We start from the raw sequence: 23101 nt of genomic DNA on the forward strand, positions 1-23101 counted from the left end.
ACTACAATATATAACAAGAAAAACTATCTATTTTTAAAATATTGATTATAATCCATATTTTAAACATTACCATCTTATTGGATTTTGGATCTGATCTAATATTTTTTCTATTTAAGTTTTTTTTTCTATTTTTTATCCGATGTATATACAAAATAAATGTAAAAATTATATGATATGAAAATGATATGATATAAAATTATTATTTATACAAAATAAATGTAAAAATTATATGATATAAAATTATTCATTTAAATCCAATTTATTGAAAGAGAGTAGTATAATAACATTCTAAGAATGGAATAGATGAATTGAATCCAGCAAACCTGATATTTGATTTGATGGACCGTTGGAACCCTAGAAAAGGGGAAAAACATAAAATGAACCGATTAATCGGTGTGAAATGGAGATTGAACGGTGAGAATGGCGCTAATCGAAGAATCAATCGGTAGAATGGTGTTTAATCGATAGAAAAGGTGGAAAATGGATTTTAATCAGTGAAAACAAAGGAAAAGGCGAAATGGAAGAGAAGCCCTAACAGAGTATGAGGTTTGGTGTTGGAGGAGACGCGCAAGATAACGAAGACGATGATGATTCGGAGAAGAAGAAGAAATACCTTGAGGTGCGAGATGTGGTTGAAGAGAAATGAAGTTCTCCCAAGAAAGAATGTGACGAATTGAGAGAAATGAGATGAGTTTGGGTGGGCTTCGGTTCGTAAAGCAATAGGACTTTGTCGGAGAGGGTTATGCTTCGGTTTCGTAAATAAGAGAAATAGTAGAGTCTATAGGCTTCGATTCCCACTGAACCAAGGCGTATAAGTTGATTTTAATTATAAAATTGTCACCGCGTTTTAATATGCTTCGGTTTTTGTAAAAACTGAAGCATATTAAACGCGTTAAACCATTTGTATTAAAATTTGATTCTAAACACCGAGACAAGGCTCCAACTACTCGATCTAACCTTTTATGAAAGAAAGAAAATAAAATGTTATAAAAGGGTTGAAATAATAAAAATATGAAGCATTCTCTAAACGTAAGCTACATTGCGGGAGAAAGGTGACTGCCAATCGTCAACAAGATTCTCTTCTTGTGAACCATCAAGCCATGCTATTTCAATATTCAATAATTTTATTTTTTCCTTATAAACTGTTCATTCCAATATCTTAATTTTTCTGAATTGAATAATGATAAGAGGACAGTGCCCAATCGTCATGTCCAACCAATGTCTAAGCTTTGTAAATACAACCTCATGCATGCATCTTTCATGCCTTTCCACATATTCTTTTGGAGCTAGGGATCCTTTATTTCTTCTTCTTCTATTTCCCTTATAACTAACAAAAATATAAATGCTAAATGATAATAGATTAACAACTACAATTTCTTCCATTACTTAACTATCACTCATTTTCACACCATAACTACAACTTATTTTTTCAACATAATACTTCTCATTTTATTTCATATTTATACTTCATTAAAATGTAATTAATATGTCAAATCATCCGCTACAAAATGAAAGCATTTTGTAGTTTTTTTATACACCATGTTGAAATTTTAATTTCGATCATGAATATATCTTTGAGCATGTAGAGAAGTTATTGTGAATAAATTATGTTGGTGGGTGAGGCTGTGCAAGTGCACTGTGCACCCCTTCGATTTAAAGAAAATGTTAAGTATTTTTTTTTAATAACAAGCTTATTTTGTTCTTTAACTTTATATTTAAACTCAATGCTTTTTCGTTTTATAATTTGTTCCCACTTACTTAAGGTCCTCGATAGACCATATTCACTATGTTAAATTACATGTTTTATTGTTTATTTGCTTAAAATCTCTCATGATATGATGTTACTACAATTTTATAGTTGACATTGGATTGAATATAGAATTGATTGATGAGATGTATCTAAAATTTAATAAATGACATTGTCTTGAATCTAAAATTGATTTGATGAGATTTTGAAATATATTAATTCTTAAGTTACAAGTTCATATAAGAAATTAGTGAATCAGAAAATTAATTATGATCTTTAAATATATGTTAAATGTTCAATACATGTGAAATAGAATAATTTAAAATTATTATTGTTAGTTAGACTCCATAACGTTTGGTGACAGCCCGGTCTTATACATGTATTCGTTCGGTCATGTTCATATATTGTGTTTGCTTTTCTGTTTGGCTGTCTACTACTTTGTGTCGTTCCGTCTTTTACTGTTGCTTTTAGTTTTCTATCTTAATCTGTCTGTTACAGTTGTTTTACTTGACTATATATTGTAACTCGTCTTTGTATTTCGTTAACTGAGAATCAATTGAAATATTTATTCAGATCTCTCTTTTTTTTTCTAGTTAATTGCATTTCATTCTTTCAGCTTTTCTTTAATTCTGGGTTCCTTGTATCCTCTTCACTCGAACCAACAATTATATAAAAAAGATTTTTAGAAGTTATTGTATTTGTATAATTTGAAAGTATAAAAAAAAAGTAAATCTCCATATTACCTTTCCATGCATGCAGAAGGAAGTTAAGCAACATGGCACATTGCTAATCTATAGTTTATGTAATTATTTTTTCTATAAATTTGATGATCAAACGGTAAAGTCTCATGTGAAACATCCATGAAAACTCTTGTACACTTACAACATCTACTATGACAATACAATTTTATGAAATATTGTATGTTTTTACCATTTATAACTCTTCTTGTAATGACATAATTTTTTATATAAATATATTGTTAACTTTTTATTAAGATAAAATGGAAAGATCGATCACTTTTAAAGTATTAGTAGTCCATATGAGGACACCACTTCCAATATACTCAATGTTTATGACTTTTTATTTTTTTTATATGATTTCCACATAAACTTCTAACTTGTAGTTATATTCTTAATAATTGAGACGAAAGAGTTATTAAAATTTAAATAAAATAACTCTTAAAATCCAAAATTTTAAAAATCTTATTTGTTGGTAAAATAGTTTCAAATAAATTAGTTAGCATTTCAAAGTAATTATCAAAAATCTATTTCGAATTAGTTTATTTTGAAATTACAATGGTAAACTTTAATTATCTTTCAAACTAGTTATGTCGAACATTATTGCTTAATTTCGAATTAATTGTTAAAATCCACTTTTCAAGTAGTTATGTTTGAAACTGGTGGGGACATTTTTGAAAGGTAAAAACTCTTAACCAATACTTCATTACAATTTGAGAATACTTTGGAAATCATTATATCAAATATATATGAAATAACTGTTTTTTGTTAATTTTTTTCGGTGAAGAAAATACTCTCCAAGTGATAAAAAATAACAAGTTTTATGTTTTTTCAAAATAAGATTATTAATTGCTGTTCTTTTTATGAATTATTAAGTTTATTTGGTGCTATATAAAAGAGTGAAATAAAAAACTAACGAATACAGTATAACCCACAGTGGACAAACAAAAGAAGCTTTAAGTATTTGTTTGTTATGAGACATTTGATGGATCAAAGAGAGTAAACTATATTTGGAAGGCTATGATATCATTCCGACAAAAATCACGGAAACACAGAATGATTATTCTGTGTATGGGATGTGGATAAAAATTAAAGAAAGAAAAGGCAAAGTGAAACTCTTTCTCAGTGGTTATATAAATCAAAGTGCATGGAAGTGAAAATAAAAACATTGAAGTGCTGAAGTGAAAACCAGCTTCTTAATTAATCATCTGAAATAATTATGACTGGTGGAGGCTTCACAGCAAGTGCCAATGATTTTGAGGCAAAGGTAACTCCAATCGTCATCCTTTCCTGCATAATGGCTGCTACCGGAGGTCTTATGTTTGGATACGACGTTGGTGTTTCCGGTAATAATCTTCACTCAAATAAAACCTTTGCATGTTTTCTTCACTTCCCACTATCTACCTACATTTTCTTCTTACGTTTGTAAATAATGTTTTGATGTTGGTTGACTTTGGAGATGTTAACAAGATATAAAACCAATGAATATCAGGTGGTGTGACATCGATGGGAGCGTTCCTGAAAGAGTTTTTTCCAGAGGTGTATATAAGGACAGTGGAAGAGAAAGAGTTGGAGAGCAACTACTGCAAATACGACAATGAAAAGTTGCAACTATTCACGTCGTGTCTGTACCTAGCGGGTTTAACGGCGACGTTTTTGGCCTCACATATAACTCGGAAGCAGGGAAGAAGAGCCACCATGTTGATTGCAGGTTTCATCTTCATTGCTGGAGTTGCCTTCAATGCTGCTGCTCAGAACCTGCTCATGCTCATCATTGGCAGGCTCTTACTTGGCTGTGGTGTTGGTTTTGCTAACCAGGTTCATTTTTCTCACAAATCATCATTTGCTTCAATAATTTCTTCACTAACTATCTACACATTCAATTAATGTTCTTTAGTTTTTTTTTTAAATTACTCCTTAATTTTAGAGATTAATTTGATCACTCATTCAAAAATTTATTCAATAACAATATAATTTAAAGAGTAAAAGTTATTAATTTTTAAAATAATTACTAATTCACTCTATTTTTTTCTCTCTCTCTATATATTATATTCTATTTAATAAATTTATTATAATAATTTCTCTATTAAACAGTATATTCCATGTATTGACTAGACCAAAAAAGAGAGAGTTAAGGATTTAAGACCATTGCCAGAAAATTTATTTTCTCTTCTCAGTGAATTGACATATTTTGGTAAAAAATAATTAATAATAGAAATAAACAATGTAAATTTTAATAAGATTAAAAAATACAGGTACTTAATATCGTATTCAACTATTTAAACTTTAAATATAATAAGAATAATTGTACAATAATAATAATATAATTTTTTAAATAATTTAACTGATTTGATTAAAAAGTGTATGAATTAATTGAAATATTCTTCTAAATGGGAAATCTTTATTTACAATTTAAAAAAATTGTTCCTTTGGTATCTATCCAATTGATACATCACGAATCATGGTATCCCATGTGTAGGATATTCGTATTTGGTTCAGGTTCGTGTCTGTAGTATTGAACAGAGCTATGGTTTCGTTTTCCAGTGGACTTTAAAATCATACACTGACACAAGTATACGTCTTTTTCATATACGTGTATAAAATTAATTCAATATAAGTATTTCAGAAAAATGAACAGTAACACTTATATTTAAAACAAGTTGATAAGCCTATCTCGGAATGTGTGGCTGTTATTTATGTTGATATTGACTTTCACAGTTATTTTACAATAAAAGTAACATGTAAAAGATGTTACGAAACGTTACACTTTTTTTTTTAATAAGATATTTATAAGTTAATTAGGTGAAAGATATAAGCATATGTAAAGGGAAAAAAAGGGATAATTGATGTTCTCGTTAATTTTGAAAATGATACAACAAAAGTATTTAAGTATTACACTGAGACACATAAAAAAAAAAAAGCTTGAACATATAATTAAACCCGTCCTCAAAATAATTAAAAAAAATCAAATATTCAATGTAAGTCAACATAAACTAAAATTAAACATCAACAGCATATTTTAACGTAAAAATATCATTGTTATTTTATGAGGAAAGCTGACGTGAGATATTGCCATATAGATCGTGTCCCTCGTTAAAGACAAAAATAGGTTCTGTAGTTTTTACTAGGCGTGTATCTGTATTTTATTAACCAGAGATAGAGGTGGCCGACATATCTGACCAACCCAAAGGATTAAAATTTATAAAGATAATGACAAAAATAAAAAAATGCAGAAAGGGCATTGTGATGTAGCAGACAAGAATGTCCCAGTCCCCACAATGATATGAAAGACTTTCTTGGCATTCACTCCCATAGTTTTTCTACTCTCTCTTCAAATTCCAACCCTCCTTTCAGGCTTTAAATGTTCTTTCCATTTCACCTTTACTACCCTTGATGGAAATCACTTGCTATTTTCTCTCATTTAATTATATGAAATCACTTCAATTTTATGGCCAAGAATCTCTCTTCTTTACATTGAAAGTGCCACAAAACTTGAACTTGTGCTGCTACTTTTTTGCAGCTCACACATCCTATTTACATCGAAAGCTAATTCAATTTATCGTGAACAAAATAAATAATTTGCTTTAATTTGATTTGATGATGGCAGGCCGTGCCAGTTTTCCTTTCAGAGATCGCACCTTCAAGAATGCGAGGAGCACTGAATATAATGTTCCAGCTGAATATCACCCTTGGCATTCTTTTTTCCAACCTTGTCAACTATGCCACCAACAAGTAAGTTTCTTGTGTTCGTGCTCCCAATTCCATAACTTTTGTCGAATGGTTCATATGATTCGTGTTAAGAAAACATTAAAATTATTGCTATAGAACAAATGATAGCCATTAAATATAACCTTTAACTAATCCCCATGTGTTATTACTCATGCCCAAATGAAAGCATCGTTAGTACTAGTGAGTGGTGGTGGTCAAAATTTTGAAAATTGATGGTTTAATTGGAGTAGTTCTCCCAAGAGATTCTGGTGCATAGAAAACCAGCAGAATTAACCATTTATATTACACCTCTCAGCATACCAAAAAGTCAAGCACATGCTTGCCCACTTTGCTTAGGGTTTTGGACTTTCATAAATGGTTCAAAGGAGAAGCTTCTCAAGCAAAGCAAGTCTATCTGCTAACGTTGCAATTGCCTGTTTCTTACCATACAAATAAAATCCCTTCTCTAAGAAACATGTCACGGATATTCTTTTTCATGGTATTTTAGATGGAAAAGAAACAACAATTTTTCATTCATGATTTCATCAATTGCTTCCTTCCCATGGGTCTTGTTTGGGAAAGGCCTGCTTGCTTGGTCCAGGCCCAGAGATGATAGCTTTCATAACGGTTGGTTGGTGTGAAAATTTGTACTGACCCAAAACTTAGAAAAATATTAAATATATTTTATAATGAAAATATTAAAAAAATAACATTTAATATTTTTAAATCTAAGAAAAGTTAAAGATTTATAGTATAAAGATTAATAGAAAGATTTTCTTTAATAAAAATATCTTTAGCTAAGATTTAGAATTATCCGGGTAAATAAGCTTTGGATTATTTAATGCTAATATAGCAAGAACTCAAAATGTAATTAGGATTCAATGATGAAAATACAAAATCAGGGAGGTGGAATTTTCACTCAGTGCAAACCTCACTTTAGAAAAAGGTTTTGAGACTGAGTCAAACTTATAAGTTATAATCTATTTTATAAGTCAATGCTAGAGAAAGTGTGGTTGGTTTATTTATGATGTTGTTGATGCTGACTATGGTTGAGAAACAACAGAATCAAAGGTGGTTGGGGTTGGAGGTTATCTCTGGGTTTGGGAGGTTTGCCAGCACTGTTTCTGACCTTGGGAGCTTTTGTGGTGGTGGACACCCCAAACAGTCTCATTGAGCGTGGTCACTTAGAAGAAGGAAAAACTGTGTTGAGAAAGATTCGTGGCATTGAAAACATTGAGCCTGAGTTCTTGGCGCTTGTTGATGCATGTACTGTGGCTAAAGAGATCAAACACCCTTTCAGGAATATCCTCGAGCGCAGGAACCGACCGCAACTCCTCATTTCCATTGCCCTCCATGTCAGTGCTGTCTTCTCAAATACTTTCTTATCAACTTTGTCTGTTTAGTTTTTTCTTATATGATTAAATAGTATATATGACTGGAGAACTCCTACGTTCTAAGTTTTAAAATCAAATTCTAAGATAGAACCTATTTCAAATTTTCAAGAGAAGTCTAGTATTACAAACATCATGCTTCATGTAATCAATTATAGCCTTAGCTCTCGAACCTGTTGTAGAAATGACACTTTAGAGACTAAATTGTTGAAACTTTTGGGTAAAAAATTGTACATTCACTCTTTTCCTAACATATTTGAAACAATGTTATTCTTAGGTGTATGGGTATGATCAATTAAATTTACTAACTTATCTGATTCTTATTCCGTTTTGAGTATTTTCCAAAACCAGGTTTTCCAACAGTTTACTGGCATCAATGCCATTATGTTTTATGGCCCGGTTCTGTTCAACACATTGGGATTCACGAAAGATGCTTCACTCTACTGTACTGTGATTATTGGTGCCGTTAATGTGATCTCCACTGTTGTCTCAATCTATTCGGTGGACAGACTCGGACGGAGAATGCTGTTATTCGAAGCTGGAGTTCAGATGTTCTTGTCTCAATTTGTTATTGCAGTTATAATAGGAATAAAGGTGAGGGACCACTACGACGACCTATCAAAGGGTTTTGCGGTTTTGGTGGTTGTGATGGTGTGCGTTTTTGTGTCTGCATTTGCATGGTCATGGGGCCCTCTTACTTGGCTTATCCCAAGTGAGATCTTCCCTCTGGAGACTCGCTCAGCGGGGCAGAGTATTGCTGTATGTGTCAACTTGCTCTGCACATTTCTCATTGCACAGGCCTTTCTCTCAATGCTCTGCTTCTTCAAGTTTGGAATCTTCTTGTTCTTCTCTGGATGTATCTTGATCATGTCTGCTTTCGTGCTTTTCCTGCTTCCGGAGACAAAAAATGTCCCTATTGAAGAGATGACAGAGAGAGTGTGGAAGCACCATTGGCTGTGGAAGAGGTTTGCCCAAGATGATTCGGTTAAAGAAGAGAAAGTAGTCACTGCCGATTGATCAAGTACAAGTAAGATTCTTCAGGGATTTAATCTGCTTCTCATATATAAGTTAGACAAATTCTGCCAACAGTTTGGTTTCTCAAATGAGTATATTAGACTGTATGCAGTGTTTGGCCAAATTTGGTTGTTACAGTTTACCATGTTAGTACTCCCACTTTGTGAGTGGCATGTGTATGTAACACTGTAATGCCACTTAATTGTCCTGTTATGCAAGTCATATAACGTGTACTATGTTTGTATTTTTGTTCTCCTATGTTGGCTTTTTTTCAAAAAAACAAAAAGCCTAGTCCTGGCATATTATTTGTCTTTTGCTTAAATTGATTTTGCATGTTTTGTCTTTTTTTCCTGCAACAGCCAATAGTACATGTCAACAGTAATTTTGATGCAATTAGAAGTGGAAAAATTTAGTCTTAAACAATTAACAAGCATTATTAACTTTGACGCATGGTTGGTGAGATGTGGTAGGAGTCACGATGTTATTTTATTACATAGCACCAAAAATGAATTAGTAGTAGTTCTTGATGAAGCCATTTGGTAGAAAAAATACACTAAAATAGGTTATACCAACCGCAAGGAAGACAACATAGACTAAGGGGACTGCATAATACCAACACTACGAAACCTTAACTATGTTATTACTTGTGAATTCCACACATTTGGTGTTAATGTAGCTTTCAGTTGGAGGTTGTGTAAAGTGAGTGTCTTGCGCTTAATGCTTCTCTGATGTGCAAAGTAATGAGATCATCAAAAGAAAACAATACATGGTGGTTGCCAGTCTATAATGACAGTCACCAAATTATTTGTTACCAATTAGAATACCATTTCTCAAAATTTGATCAAATGAGCGTTTTTTTCATTATGCTATTTATATTTAGTTGTTTGCTCTTCTGCAGTGTTATACAACTGTCAAAAAGGATGAAAGAGTTAACTGTGTCAGATAACTTGTAAAAGAAAACGAGTAAAGAAACTTTACTATATTGTCAACATTTTAAGGATTTCAGCTTGTAAAATAACTAGCTGAATCACCCTGACTCAGTATGCAAGTTTGGTGTTTCTCCCTTCTCCAATTTATTAAAAAATGTTCCTGCTTTTGAATATTATATTTATAAGGAATATAATATTAAGACTCTTTACATGCTTCATATACTATTTTTTAAAGAATAATAATAAAAGAGTAATAATAAGATAATGTACATTTACGTTCATTTCACATATATTTCAAAAGTAAAATGATTATAAAAAAAATAAATTTTTAAAAATAAGACTAAACACTAAAAACAAAATATTAAATAAATGTAAACAAATTTATTTATGATAGTCAAAATATAAAAAAGCTAACTACTTCTTTGTAACTACTTATGGTAAGTGTTTTTTTTTGAATGCAATGTAACTAAAAGTCAAGAAAAGTACTTGTTAGATTAGGAAGGTTAGAAGAATCCACAGACTTAGTCCATCATAGTTTGGTATTGAACGGTAGACAGACATAAAGCAAAATGGGAGAAGTGAGTGGAGCACTTATTACTCAGACCCACGTTTCCCTTTTCATCAAACATAAACCATTTAATTAAAGAAAAAATAGTGGGACCTGTTCATCCACTTTGTCATTCTTCAAGTTCCAACATCTTCAATGGCAGTTAGTAGTAGTCAAAAGGATATAAAGACCCCAACCTCAAAACAACAAGGGCTTCAAACCATGGCTTTGGTAGAGAGATTTATGGCTTTGTTCATAGTCATGGAAATTCTGCAGGTTTCAGATGCAGCTGTGTACAAGGTTGGGGACTCCGCTGGTTGGACTACCCTTGGCAAAATAGACTACAAGAAGTGGGCTGCTACCAAGAACTTCCAAATTGGTGACACTATCAGTAAGTTTCTTCCCTCCAAATCCAATTGCATGCTTTGTCTGTGGTATTGTGTTGGTTTTTCTTCATTGTTAGCTGATGGAGATCAAATCATATTCTGTGATACTTCTGCATTTTGTTCTAATGATGATGAGAATGCAAACAAACAATACAGAAGTTAGGTGATACCCTTTCTTTCTTTTTTTTCCAAAGAGGAGGACTAAGAACATAATCTTTATTACATTTCCCCAAACACAGTTTGAATTGTTACCTCGAAATTGGAAAATCATGCATGAAAGTCAGTAAACAAGAGTAGAAACACAGAGAAGTTTGTGATTTTAAAAATTTCAGTGCATTATATAGAAAAATGTGCAAGAAAAATACACTGCTACTGTATCTCTTTCTAGCAATGCGGAGTTGGGTGTCGAAAACTTACGATTACTTGTTTTTTGGTGAAGTACCCAACCATTTGCACTTCCAAGGAAAACGATTGTATTGTTAAGAAAATAAAGTATGTGTTCAGGGAGGGCCCCTACATAAAAACTCTTGTTTTTACACTCTGTACACATTTTTTTTCGTATGTAAGAGCCTATTATACATCTGTTTCATGATTATATTGTTGTAAAACAGCGTGACCCACCACTTCAACTTGCGTTAACCTTTTGGATGAAAAGACAAAACATGCAATGAGATTGTTGGTCTCACAGCAGACATTTACATTGTACATTTCATAAACATTCAGCTCAAGAAGATCATAACAGACCATAGACTTTACTTAATTATGATAATTAGTAGCAACATAACTACATAACTGAAATTGTCCGTGATTTGTATTTGTAGTATTTGAATACTATAACAAATTCCACAATGTGATGCGAGTGACACATGGCATGTACAAGTCATGCAATGCATCATCCCCTATTGCAACATTCACCACCGGCAATGACTCTATCCATATAACCACTCACGGCCACCACTTCTTCTTCTGCGGCGTCCCTGGTCACTGCGAAGCGGGACAGAAGGTTGATATAAACGTGCTCAAGGTTTCTGCTGAAGCACCTACTCCATCAGCTTTGGCCTCTCCAATCGTGCAAGCTTCCAATGTACCAGCACCTTCTCCTAGCAATGCTAACTCATTGATTGTTCTAAAGGGACCTTTTTCTATGGTGAGTTTGGCCATGGCAATAGTCCTATTACTTTGCTTTCTCTAGCTATGTTTAATAACAAAGTGTTATGCTTAGTTTGCTTTATGGACTTTCTGTTTTCTTCTTGTATTGAAACTGATCGATGGAATTTCTGCAACTCCTTTTGCCTAGATCATAGCCATGTTTGTAAACCATTTTGAATGACAAGAAGAATGCATATTAGATATACTATAAGGTGTTTTTCCTATAATTTTACATGTTAAACATCTGGATAGGACTTTGATTCTTAAGTCTATCTGTAATGAAAAATTGTTGAAAAAAAATCAATTTCTTGAATAAATTTCAGTTTGAAATAAATAAAAAAATGATTGTATTGTTGTTGAAAAAGAAAAAGGTAAAGTGAGGATATGAATGCATGCATCCATAATCTCGAGAGAGCTTTAATTGTTGCAACAAAGCGTGCTCTGCGAATAATGGTTGATTTCATCATAATTGGTTTTGTTAGGCACCACTTGAAACCAAGAAGTAAAAAAAAAAAGTCAATTACTTTTGTCACTCAATTTAAGGTTTTTGCTTAATGAATTACCATTTACAATGTCAGATACAAGAATTTAATCGCCTGAGATAGTAAGATGTAATTGTGTCATTGGACGGCAAATTTTAAACTCTTACAATTGAACATAAGAAAGTTATTTAAATACCAAAATTTGACCATTATCCTATCATCGCTTCTTGTTTCTTATTGTGAAATTTACTCTTCTCTAGTGGAGAAACAGATTCCACACCTACATTATACCATCTAATAAACTCAGCACATCAAACCCCGATTGAATTTTTTTATTTTTCTATTTACCAAACGGCATATGGAAGTGTTCACTCAATGAATGAATATGTTTCTTTTAAAGATAATTTGAAAAATAAAATCCACAAATGCATAAGGATACTTTTATGCAGGTAAGGTCTAACAATATTGACATGAAACCGTTCTGAAAAATCATTTAATCAAATTGGTTAAATAACAAACAAATCCTAAAGATAAATTGAAAAAAGAGGAATGGCTTTTGACTGAAACCTTCATATTCATGCTTTAAATTTCTTTTAGATCAAATAACCTTATAAATAATTTGTTTTAGAATAAATAATCTTCTAAAACAAAAAAGACTTAATCAGGTTTAGTCATATTATTTATAAATTTAAGTATTTTCAATTGAGTTTTTATTATTAGTACCAACACTTTTTTATATATTTTTTAATTATTCTTATTGTTTAATTGTTGTGTTAACTAAGTTACGTGGATGTTATCGTCATTTTACTTTTTTTATTAAGAAACATGAAATTTGTAATTAACATAAAACAACGATGTCAATATAAAATAATAAACAACTTTTATTACTTTAATTAAAAATATTGGTATCATGATGATTTCCAATCACTTTTATATCATCATTTACAACAAAATAATTAAATAATTATTATCATTTTTACTGTTGACGTATACTGCTACAATGATCTCTTATTCTTATTACATGTATTTTGTTATTTAACATGTTTTTCATTAAATAAAAGTCATTTTAACAGTATCATTTAATTTTATATGAATTTTAGAACTTCACATTTCTTTTCTTAACACATAAGCATGATAGCCGCATTACTCAATTATAAAAAAAATAACAAAAATTCAATTAAAAATATAAAATTTGAATACTCAATAAAAAATAATTAAAAATACATATATTTATAAAGAACTTAAAATTTAATAAAGTCAATAAAGATAGAATTTAACTAGTTAAAAAAATATTTCATTTAAAAAAGTAAAAAAAAAAAAGAAACTCTGAATTTAATATGTAGCAATAGAAATGCATTTCGTGATTATATATTTAATATTTTAAGGATACTGCTAACATATATTTCAAGAATACAAGTTAATCAGAATTATTCTATTTTCTTAAATGATTTATACGTTTTCAGTATAAACAATAATTTTCTTTTTTATTGAATACCTATTACTTTTGTTCCCCTGATTATTACCCTAAAGACAGTAAGAGACGTAATGTTAGCATTTTCTAAATTTAACAAAGAATCAAGATCCTTTTTAAAAAATTGGATAATGTCACGAAAGTATTATTTCGTCTCCATTTCATTCACAAAAATCATAATAACAGTCATTACCATAAAACCTAGGTGCATAATATTAGTTAGCAAAGTCCCACCAAAAGAAAAAATAAAAATAAAATCAAAATGCTACTGAATAGGTATTGATTGATTCACAACAACAACAATAATAATAATAATGAATATATTAAAAATTATAGTAATATGACTCAAAAAAATAAATATGTAAAAATAACGTAAGGCAACTAGAACTAAATAAAGCAACGAATCTTGTTGGGTTCTAACACAACTCTTGTCATGACAAAACAAGTTGCCAGATCGTACCCATTGGATCCTTCTGCTATCGCCTTACGATGGTATGAATCACGTTTCTTTATTTATCTGTTGAGGGGAGTGAAGGGAGACCCTCAATTTCACAACGTTTTCTGAGAATTATCAGTTCTTGAGAGCTCACTGTACATATCAGATATTGCTTTTGCGAAATATTCCTTCGCTTGAGGCCTCTTAATCTGAAAAGTTGCACGCAATACACAGCTTGATTTAGCGCCACATCAGGTTAAAATGAAAAAAAATAAATTTATGACTCAAAGCTTGCCTTGAATGTTGGAGTAAGCAGACCATTTTCCAATGTAAAGGGTTCGGTCACCAAAGTGACAGCTTTTACAAATTCAAAACCTCTAAGCTACAATCACATAAAGTTACAGATATTTAATATTATTAATTAAATACAAGGCCAAATTGTAAGGTAAACGTAAGTGTAACATAAAATGAATAACCTACCTGAGCATCTCGTCCAGCAGCATCCATCTCAGTCAAGACAACTGCCTTTGCTCTTGAATCATTGCAAAGTTGTGCTAAATCATTATACTACACTCATGCCCACAGAACATAAGAGTATCAGTTAATATTGCAAACTGCTTCCATAAATTAACACCACCTCATTAAAGAAAAATAGGATGATTGGAATAAATTTCTTGAACTTCTCTTGAATTTAATATAAAACACAGGACTCTACTTTCTTGATGTCAAAATTAATCGGACCACTCTGATTTTAAGAGTCACATAAAAGCATCCCTTGTTTTAAACGGTATGATTTTGCCAAGCCTCAAAGGATGAATATTAATATACTAAATCTAATCATAGAAGAGCTATCATACAAATAAAGAGCCACTGCCACATGTGCTAAAATAGATGCAAAGATTGAAAAAACCACAAAAGCATTGTTACTTAAAATCATGCTAAAAGAAAAAAGTTGCAAAAATAGACTGATAAAAGCACTTTTTTAATTAAAAGAATAGAGTTGAGCAGACTAAAAATAAAATATACAGCACCAACGGCGAAAAAGTAAACAGAGATGGAAACACGCGAAGTGTAACACTAGAGAAAGGTAACCATAGGATAAAAATGCAATTCCATATATATAGTTATTATTCAATTGTATGATCACCAATCAAAGAAAAGTTAGTTCACTTGCATGACGAAGTCATAGAAAAGCCGGTTCAACTCAACTGAAAATGTTCACTTTAGATCAGGTATCCGACAATTTTGTTTTTTATCATATCACATTTATTTTCCAAAATATATTGTAGACTTATAGTAATATGAATCAAAAATACATTTCAAGATTTCAAGCACAAAGTAAAACAAACTTTTAAGCACTGTCTAGATGGACTTTCAGTACATGATATATGGGAACAGATATTAAAACACTCTTAAAAGTTTATACTACCATTATGCCTTCTGAAGCGGCCCATGCTTTCAAGACATCATGATCCACGGAGACAACAGCTACCAAAGAAGCATTTAGGCTATCACCTAAAAATGAAAAAAGAAGCATCAGCAAACTAGCAAGGAGTAAATTAAGAGAGAGGATACAAAGATCACACACCAAATTTGTGTGTTGATTTATTTCCTTACCGTATACAAAGCATTGCGCCACAAACTTGCATTTGGCATATACATTTTCAATCTTCTCAGGAGCAATATACTCGCCTTGAGCCAACTTAAATATATTTTTCTTCCTGTAACAAAATTTAAGCTTTCATTCATATGCTTGACAATTTCAATCAATGTTGTAAAAACTGGGTCGGGTAAGTAGACAGGAATCTAGGGGTGTCAAGACTCAAAGCCCATCCTACAGAAGTTAAATATATAAATTATAAAAGTTAAATAGAGGCAGTATGCAGTTATAAGTCTCATAGAAACAGAACTCATTGACAAAATACAATGGCACATAGCAAGTTCACTCTGTAAAGTGCCATTCAAGTCTACTCATTGAACAGAGCATACTTGCAGCGTAAGGTTAAACAAAGATTCAATCTAATGCCAGGTGGTATGTTAAGAAGCCGTGTGTATCATATTAATTATGGATTATAACTAGTAATTAGAATGATTCTATCTCACCTGTCAATAATTTTTAGTCTACCACCAGGTAACCACGTTCCAATATCTCCAGTATGAAGCCATCCATCTTCATCAATGACTTCTCTCCTGCACAATTGGATTGAAAATCAAGTAGTTTCAAATATGACAAGATAAATTTCATTCAAAAGCACATAGCATGAAAGGTAGTTACGTCTGAGTTTCATCTTTGTGATAACCTCGAAAAACAATGGGACCCCTGACACAAATTTCACCACGGGGATTGGGCTGATCATCAGATGTATAGTTCATTTCTGGAACATCCACAAGTTTTATCTCTGAAACAAAGAACAAAACTCTTGGCACTAGGCATAACAAAGCTTCAGCTGACATAAATTAAATATAATTTCATCTTTTAAGTTCTTCCATATAAGGAAAGCTAAGTAGAAGACGTTTTTAGGATTATTAGACACAATGTCACTGCAAGAGAAAAATAAAATAATTAAAACAGTAAACCCCATTGCAACTAAATTTAAAAAAGAAAAAAAAAAGAAGAAGCGGAGAATCATTATTTGTGGGAGAGAATTGGCTCAAAACTCAAGACGTGTACTCTTTCTGGGCAGATTTGATATATACTGAGGTTATTAACTTCCACAGTGAGATTGAATTTCACTGAGAGTCCAAGTGAAATCCTATAAAAAGAACACCCTTCAGCCCCAATAACACACTGATAAACCTACTCATTCATCAGGTGAATCAAAATCAATCAAGAATTTAACTTTGATGTTTACAAAACTACACACCATATAAAGAAAACAACCCATCCCTAAAATTCAGTACCAAGGAAAATAACATTTTGAATAACTACAAATGATGAGAAGTTGCAACTACTTAATTTTTTAAATAGAAAAAAAATTAACCAATTCATGAACAAGTTGATTGGTACGTCACATACTACCTAAAATATAATACCAAACAGGTTTTGAATCACGAATGTACTGCAAGCTATTAGCTATATGATGCAGAATGCATACTTAGTACTCACCACAGGCAGGATTAGGAGAGCCAACATGACCACCAAGTGGGTCACCCTCATCTATGCAGCTTATAACACAAGTACTCTCTGTCATTCCATATCCTTCAGTCACCCGACCACCAAAGCAACTGCAGAATAAATGCACATATTATTCAGCATGAGAAAATTGATCAAAAATAATAATAATATTAATAAGTGAAATGTCCTCTTTAGTATTGTATACAGTAATATTATGCAAAACTTACATCTTTAAAAATTCCATGATATCAGGGGATAAAGGCGAGGCACCTGATGCCATTAACCGAACTCGTCCTCCAAGCTTTTCCTTTATCTTGTTGAAAACTAATCTGTCCCACATTGGAGAAGGGTTCTTCCCTGAGACAAATGGAAATATGGTGTCAAAAGTAAGTTTTCTTTCAAATGATAATAAAACTTTAAAGCCAAAATGATAAGTTACACCTTTTTAGCCATATCTATCTTTCTAAGAAAACTTTCCCAGCTATTTAAAAGACTACAAGTTTCAGAAAACAAACAAGATACTATTGTGGTAAATAAGATTCACCCACTACAAGAATCTTGCATATAAACAAGGTGTCTAAAACCATCAATAAACAAAGGATAGGGGAAAACCAAGGTACAAGTACAATTTGATTCAATATTTAGGGCAGAATAGTGATCCACCACCATAAATAAATCTGGCAAAACAGGTATTTAAATGTATGCTGCACAAAGATAGATCATTGTGAATATGCTTTACCATGCAATAAAGCCTGTCTTTTAGCATTGTAGGCAGCATTAAATAGTCTCTCCTTCAGACCACCAGATGTTTTAACAGCATTAGTGATACTGTAAAAAAATTCGAATTGAATGATACAATGAGTACACAAGAAGCGAAAAAGAGAGTTCTAAGAAATACAGCATAAATGTAAAAATAATCTACCCAGCATATATTCTGTTATATAGTCGAGGAACACTACAGAAGATAGTAGGCCTTAGGACGGCCAAGTCATCCATTAATTTCATACTATCCTGCATACGAATGTTAAAAAAAAAAATTATGCTAATCTGAGAATATTGCAAAATAAAGTGAAACAAAATTTAGTAAATCTACCTTCAACACATCACATAAGGCAAAGCTGTAAAGTATATTACATGACCAGAAAAAACTAACAATTGAGCAGAAAAGGCTGCTATTATTTACACATTCTACACTTTAGGTTGCATTATAATTTTTAATCCATGCATGCATACACGTGTATATATGGAACACAAGAATACTATAATAAAAAACTGCTACTTGACAGAAATCTCTTATGGGTCAATGCAGCATTTCATGAAATCGAAAATATTCACAAAATATCATATGGGCTCCCTATGCCATAGAACTTGTATATAAAATTTTAATTTTTCATAAAAGTATAAGCTCATTCAAAATGAGTAGACATAAATCAAATGAAAGAAAAAGAAGTTTAATTAGTCAGAGGCATACCCCCTGGTAGAATCCCACAGCAATGCCAAAATGAACTACCATGACCTGGTTTGCTCGCTCATAAATGTGAGCCAAAGGGAGATAGGATATATAACTGAAAATGAAAAAAAAAAATTAAGGTAAAGAAGTTAGAATAAACTGTCACAGCAAAAAATGGAAATGAACATTGTATGCATTAAAAAATTACTCACACATCAGAAGGGCCAAATTTCTCATCCATAGTACCCCCAGCAATACTTGCAATAAAGTTTCCATGGGTCAAGACAGCACCCTGACCATAATTTGTTCAGCAGAAAGATTAAAATAAGTGCTTCATAGAGCTAATATAAGCAAAGTAAACATTTTATGGGAATAGTACATAATATTAATAAGAAAAGGGGTAAACCATAATTCTACTGAAACCTACGCACTTTTGGGGTTCCAGTTGTTCCACTTGTATAGCAAATGGTTGCAATGTCATCAGGTTTGGGTGGACAAAAGGGCTGGAGATTGCTGCGTCCCTAAACCAAACCACATGAACAGTGAGGTAACAGGTATAATATATAGCAGCAGATCAAATTAGTAGCAACACCATTTACAAAAGGATCTTAAGACTGATACACCACAATATATAATTAGAAAGAGAACAGAACAGAAATGGAATTTCCTTACTAATTCAAGGAAGCAATATAATATAATGATAACACACTATCTATTCTACACAAAATCAACATTTGTTTACACAGACAACAACAAGATTACCACATTGAGTAGCTTTGAATATGTAACAATTTGAACTCCGGTTGATGATGGAACTGATGGAATTTGATCATCCATACCTCCAACTACCTGTACACTAACCAAAAATCAGTATGACTTACTTTGGAAATGAACATTTAATTTCAAACGTAAGCCATAATTCACACATACCACGATTAGCCGCACAGTTGGAATATCAGATAAGTAGCTCAGCAACTGCAAGGGCAGGTTATATGATACATAAGTTTTTGCAAAACAAGAACGTAAGTTATATTAAACAAAAGTAGATATGCACAAGGTCCTTAACCCTTTGTTTTAGCGTAACTGAATGATCTACAGAATTTAATCACCCTAGTGTGTGTTGGATTAGCTTAATTACACACATTTTCCAGAAGCCATGGAAAGTATACCCAATGCAGAGTATTTGCATGGGGAAATCCATCATTACACCAAGTTACCAAAATGGGTACTCGTGATTCTACAATATTCATTACGAAGGAACAGAAGGGATATGCAAATTATGAAAAACCTCACATATACTTACTACATTTAATGTTTCAGGTACACAAAATATAACTTGCACGACAGCATGACTAACAATATACTTGACAGCATCGGGACCTGCAGAGCAAGCAGTTTCTTGCATGTTAAATCTGAAAGGTAGATAGGAATGACAAATAACTTTCTGATAAGTTGTAAAAAACATACCAAGAGTATCATACAGAGGTACTGATATAAATGAGTATGCAGAGCAGGCATGATCAAGAATGAGCCACTCCGGTCTATTAATAAAATACAATCCAATACTGGAACCCTAAACAAGAATGCATAAACCAATGGTTACATGATACTTCGTAAAACAAAAAATAATAATCAACCATAAAACTATAATCTAGCATTCACCTTTGGGACTCCATAATAAATCAAACCAGAACCTATTGCTGACCGGGCTGTACCTGCTTCTCCATAAGTCATCCATTTGTACCTTAAAAAGTGAAGGGATAGTGGAAATGATGAGAAGGATGTTAGGTGAATTTGAATGAAAAGCAAAGAAGCCCCAGAAAGCGTTATTACTCCCCAACAGTTCCATCAACGCGGACACGTGTTCCCAGATATTTGTAGTCTCGAAAGGTGTCAACTGAGCGCCTATTATTAGCAGAGTTTGAAAGAACACATCAATTTATTAGGCATGAAAATTATTTTTTTATTAAAATACATTTGATTGAGATTATCAATCTTCTGAAGTTCAGTGCTAATTTTACATAGAAAAAGGAGGGATGCTCACACGAAATTGTCATGCAGGGTACCAATTTCAGGATGATTAGGAAACTTGCTCACTAGCTGCAGAGGAGATCGCATAGATCTTCCAGAAAGAATTGAGTATCATATGAGCCTCGGACTTGGCTCCAGAATGATGTATACAAATCAAGATCAAGAACAATGGAAGGGGTATACCTGTAAACGTTCCACTTTCCAGTTTGTAACTTCTCTGGGAGTACAACACTATACCCTTGTTCTGTTCAGAAGTAACGATGTCAACAAAAAGAAATTGCCAAAAAGTAATGTAGTAATAACAAAAAGCATGGCATATGAAAATATCCATTCGTCGAGAGATAGAAAAATTCCTAAGTTGTGGGAAAATTTGAACAAATGTGACATTATGAATATCACCTGAGTAATATGATTGACAAAGAACAAATGACAGTTTTATGAATATGGTCACCTTTCAGAAACAGAATGTGTTATGACAAACGTCATTGTGATTTGAGTCCTAGCTCCTACTATTGTCTCCAAAAAATGTAAAATGATTCTAAATAAAATTAATAGAACACTAGACGAGTGACGTCATTAAATTAATACGTAATTATCACAGCTAATTAACAATTAAGTACTAAAATTAGTGATGTGATTGCCCAGACCACAAAACTTGAAGGCAGGAAGTCAACACTCATAATACATGAAGAGTATTGGCACATCAGGAACTAAAACTTTTGCACTACAGGGTTCAACCTTCACCTAGCTTCTGATAAATAGCTAAATAAAATTAAAAATAAATAAAGAAACCCGGTGATGATGAATTGGAGAGTTGGAACCGGTACATGAACCATTCAGATTTATCAAATTAATAGTCTCTACACCAAAACATTTATAACAACCAAATACTCCCCCATACCAGATATTTCTACCTCCGTTGAATTTTAATTCCAAAAGAAATGGCTACACCCTATGCCCTTTATTTCTATAAACATGAAAGAAGGAAACACGTCCGAATGCTCCCCAAATGCACACAAATCGAAGATAACAATAAAGATACCTGATTATATTCATTCATAAAACTCAATCAGCTATAAGTACCCTTAGCACAATATAGGAATCCTCTCCTCCAATCCTTTTTTTTTTCTTTTTTCTCCAATCTCAAATTCGAAAGCGACAACTCACTACTAATCAAAGACCAAAAAAGATATACACAGAACATGATCCTAGAGAGAGAGAGAAATCGAACGTCACTATCAGTATCCTGGCTTCGTTCAAGTGAGGTACGACAAGTGCAATAAGAGCAGTCATGAGAGAAGGAAGTACCTGAGAAAAACTCGCCGGCGGTGGGGTTAGATCGGAGGTGGGAGGGAGATTCATCGGCGGTGGGGGAGAGGTGGTCTTGAACAGCTCGAAGACGACGTTGCGCAGCAGGCGTGTGATCCATGGGGTCGAAACGACAATGGACAAGTGGCGTTTTGATAAGAGAAATACTGAGCTTTTGTGTCGTGTTTATCTGAAAGGATGAGAGAAAAATAACTGAGGATATCGATGATGAATCGGATTACCTGAGACAAACGCCAGGCACAATAAGGTTAAGACAACCTTCTCACTAAATATATTAATTTTTTTTATTTCTTAATTAAAATATACTAGATCTTTTCCATGTTTTCAATTTCAAAAATTTAAATATTCATTATAGAATTGACTGATTAGTGATTACTATACAAGCCATATAATTTATTCACAGTATCTATTTTTTAAATGATAACTCATAGTTACTAATCTTTAAAATTAAATCAAATACGTGAATAACATAATTTTGATATTTTTATACAAAATGAATGCAATACCTCGTAAGTTTAACTAGTATGATACTTTTTGTTCAGCATTATTAAGTTTATAAAAAATGTATAAAGTTTATGATAATATATTAGTTTTTAATGAAAATTACATTAGTTAAAATCTTTGATTTTTTTAAGGGCAACAGCTAAAAGAAAACGATTGGATAGACGATTGATCCATCCATGTATCTGTCAATATTGGGTAAAGGATAAGAAACGGAATCTTTCAAAATTCTATCATTTTCTGGTTCTCAAACTCACTTTTTGTAAAATTAATTAATTAAATATGTCTTTATCATTAAATAAGAGAAACATCCATTGTTTTTTATTGGTGAACATTAATTTAAAAATGGGCATCTTTTAATATTAACGGACTGTTAAAATTGATTTATTTTGCTTTACTTAGAATAAAATAAGAATGTTAATTAAAGAATCCTGCGGTAATGATTGAAAAGCACAGGAATTAGTAGTATTTAGATTCAGGGAATAAATAATGAAGATAAGTCAACTTCGTCTCCTTTTTATGACTTTCCTTTTACATTAAAACCATCTTTTAAGCACTTAAGACCTTTTAATCATCACTTTACAAGAATGAAAGATACTGATATATGATAGTATCAGATTTCTTGATTATTTATACAATTTTTAATATTATTTCTTTAAACTATTAAAATTTCATTTT

The 23101-nt window shown here is 32.0% G+C and overlaps 2 protein-coding genes and 1 pseudogene across 5 annotated transcripts; 2 read left to right on the forward strand and 1 right to left on the reverse strand.

The window, feature by feature from the left end:
• The first annotated feature begins 3703 nt into the window (after positions 1 to 3703).
• LOC124847339 (sugar transport protein 13-like) lies at positions 3704 to 10464 on the forward strand. 2 transcript variants are annotated; one of them, XM_088096711.1, is made up of 6 exons: positions 3704 to 3830; positions 3977 to 4302; positions 6092 to 6216; positions 7256 to 7547; positions 7935 to 8610; positions 10350 to 10464. In XM_088096711.1, exons 1-5 carry the CDS (start codon positions 3704 to 3706, stop codon positions 8598 to 8600), a joined length of 1536 nt encoding a protein of 511 aa, XP_087952837.1. In that variant the 3' UTR covers positions 8601 to 8610; positions 10350 to 10464. The 2 variants fall into 2 exon arrangements, with proteins under 2 accessions (XP_087952837.1, XP_047180764.2); XM_047324808.2 differs by lacking the exon at positions 10350 to 10464 and having other exon boundaries at positions 7935 to 8942.
• Positions 9826 to 11762, forward strand: LOC124847340 (chemocyanin-like; annotated as a pseudogene). The gene is made up of 2 exons (XR_015781614.1): positions 9826 to 10464; positions 11281 to 11762. The product of XR_015781614.1 is annotated as a chemocyanin-like (transcript).
• Positions 11763 to 13807: 2045 nt separating this feature from the next.
• Positions 13808 to 22165, reverse strand: LOC124847335 (long chain acyl-CoA synthetase 6, peroxisomal-like). Of its 2 annotated transcripts, none has more exons than XM_047324804.2 (23): positions 21902 to 22165; positions 20777 to 20837; positions 20607 to 20684; positions 20396 to 20467; positions 20225 to 20306; positions 20030 to 20135; positions 19866 to 19942; positions 19493 to 19537; positions 19325 to 19411; positions 18994 to 19083; positions 18775 to 18854; positions 18584 to 18677; positions 18035 to 18123; positions 17852 to 17940; positions 17340 to 17469; positions 17104 to 17222; positions 16273 to 16396; positions 16101 to 16187; positions 15615 to 15718; positions 15427 to 15512; positions 14478 to 14564; positions 14293 to 14379; positions 13808 to 14206 (listed from the first exon to the last, which is right to left on the reverse strand). In XM_047324804.2, exons 1-23 carry the CDS (start codon positions 22020 to 22022, stop codon positions 14111 to 14113), a joined length of 2091 nt encoding a protein of 696 aa, XP_047180760.2. In that variant the 5' UTR covers positions 22023 to 22165; the 3' UTR covers positions 13808 to 14110. The 2 variants fall into 2 exon arrangements, with proteins under 2 accessions (XP_047180760.2, XP_087952566.1); XM_088096440.1 differs by lacking the exon at positions 21902 to 22165 and adding an exon at positions 21636 to 21716.
• Positions 22166 to 23101: the final 936 nt, after the last annotated feature.

The sequence above is a fragment of the Vigna umbellata genome, chromosome 8 (assembly GCF_029865625.1).
Source record: "Vigna umbellata cultivar VRB3 chromosome 8, Vumbellata_1.0, whole genome shotgun sequence".
NCBI classification, from domain to species: Eukaryota; Viridiplantae; Streptophyta; class Magnoliopsida; order Fabales; family Fabaceae; genus Vigna; species Vigna umbellata.

Excerpts from the sequence above, each read along its gene's own strand:
- LOC124847339 (XM_088096711.1), top strand. The coding sequence starts at position 3,704 with ATGACTGGTGGAGGCTTCACAGCAAGTGCCAATGATTTTGAGGCAAAG. Across the intron at positions 3,831-3,976 it reads ATACGACGTTGGTGTTTCCG|GTGGTGTGACATCGATGGGA; the intron begins GTAATAATCTTC and ends AATGAATATCAG. Across the intron at positions 7,548-7,934 it reads TCATTTCCATTGCCCTCCAT|GTTTTCCAACAGTTTACTGG; the intron begins GTCAGTGCTGTC and ends TTCCAAAACCAG.
- LOC124847335 (XM_047324804.2), bottom strand. The coding sequence starts at position 22,022 with ATGGATCACACGCCTGCTGCGCAACGTCGTCTTCGAGCTGTTCAAGAC. Across the intron at positions 15,513-15,614 it reads GGCGCAATGCTTTGTATACG|GTGATAGCCTAAATGCTTCT; the intron begins GTAAGGAAATAA and ends TTTCATTTTTAG. Across the intron at positions 14,565-15,426 it reads CCGCTTCAGAAGGCATAATG|TATAATGATTTAGCACAACT; the intron begins GTAGTATAAACT and ends GCATGAGTGTAG.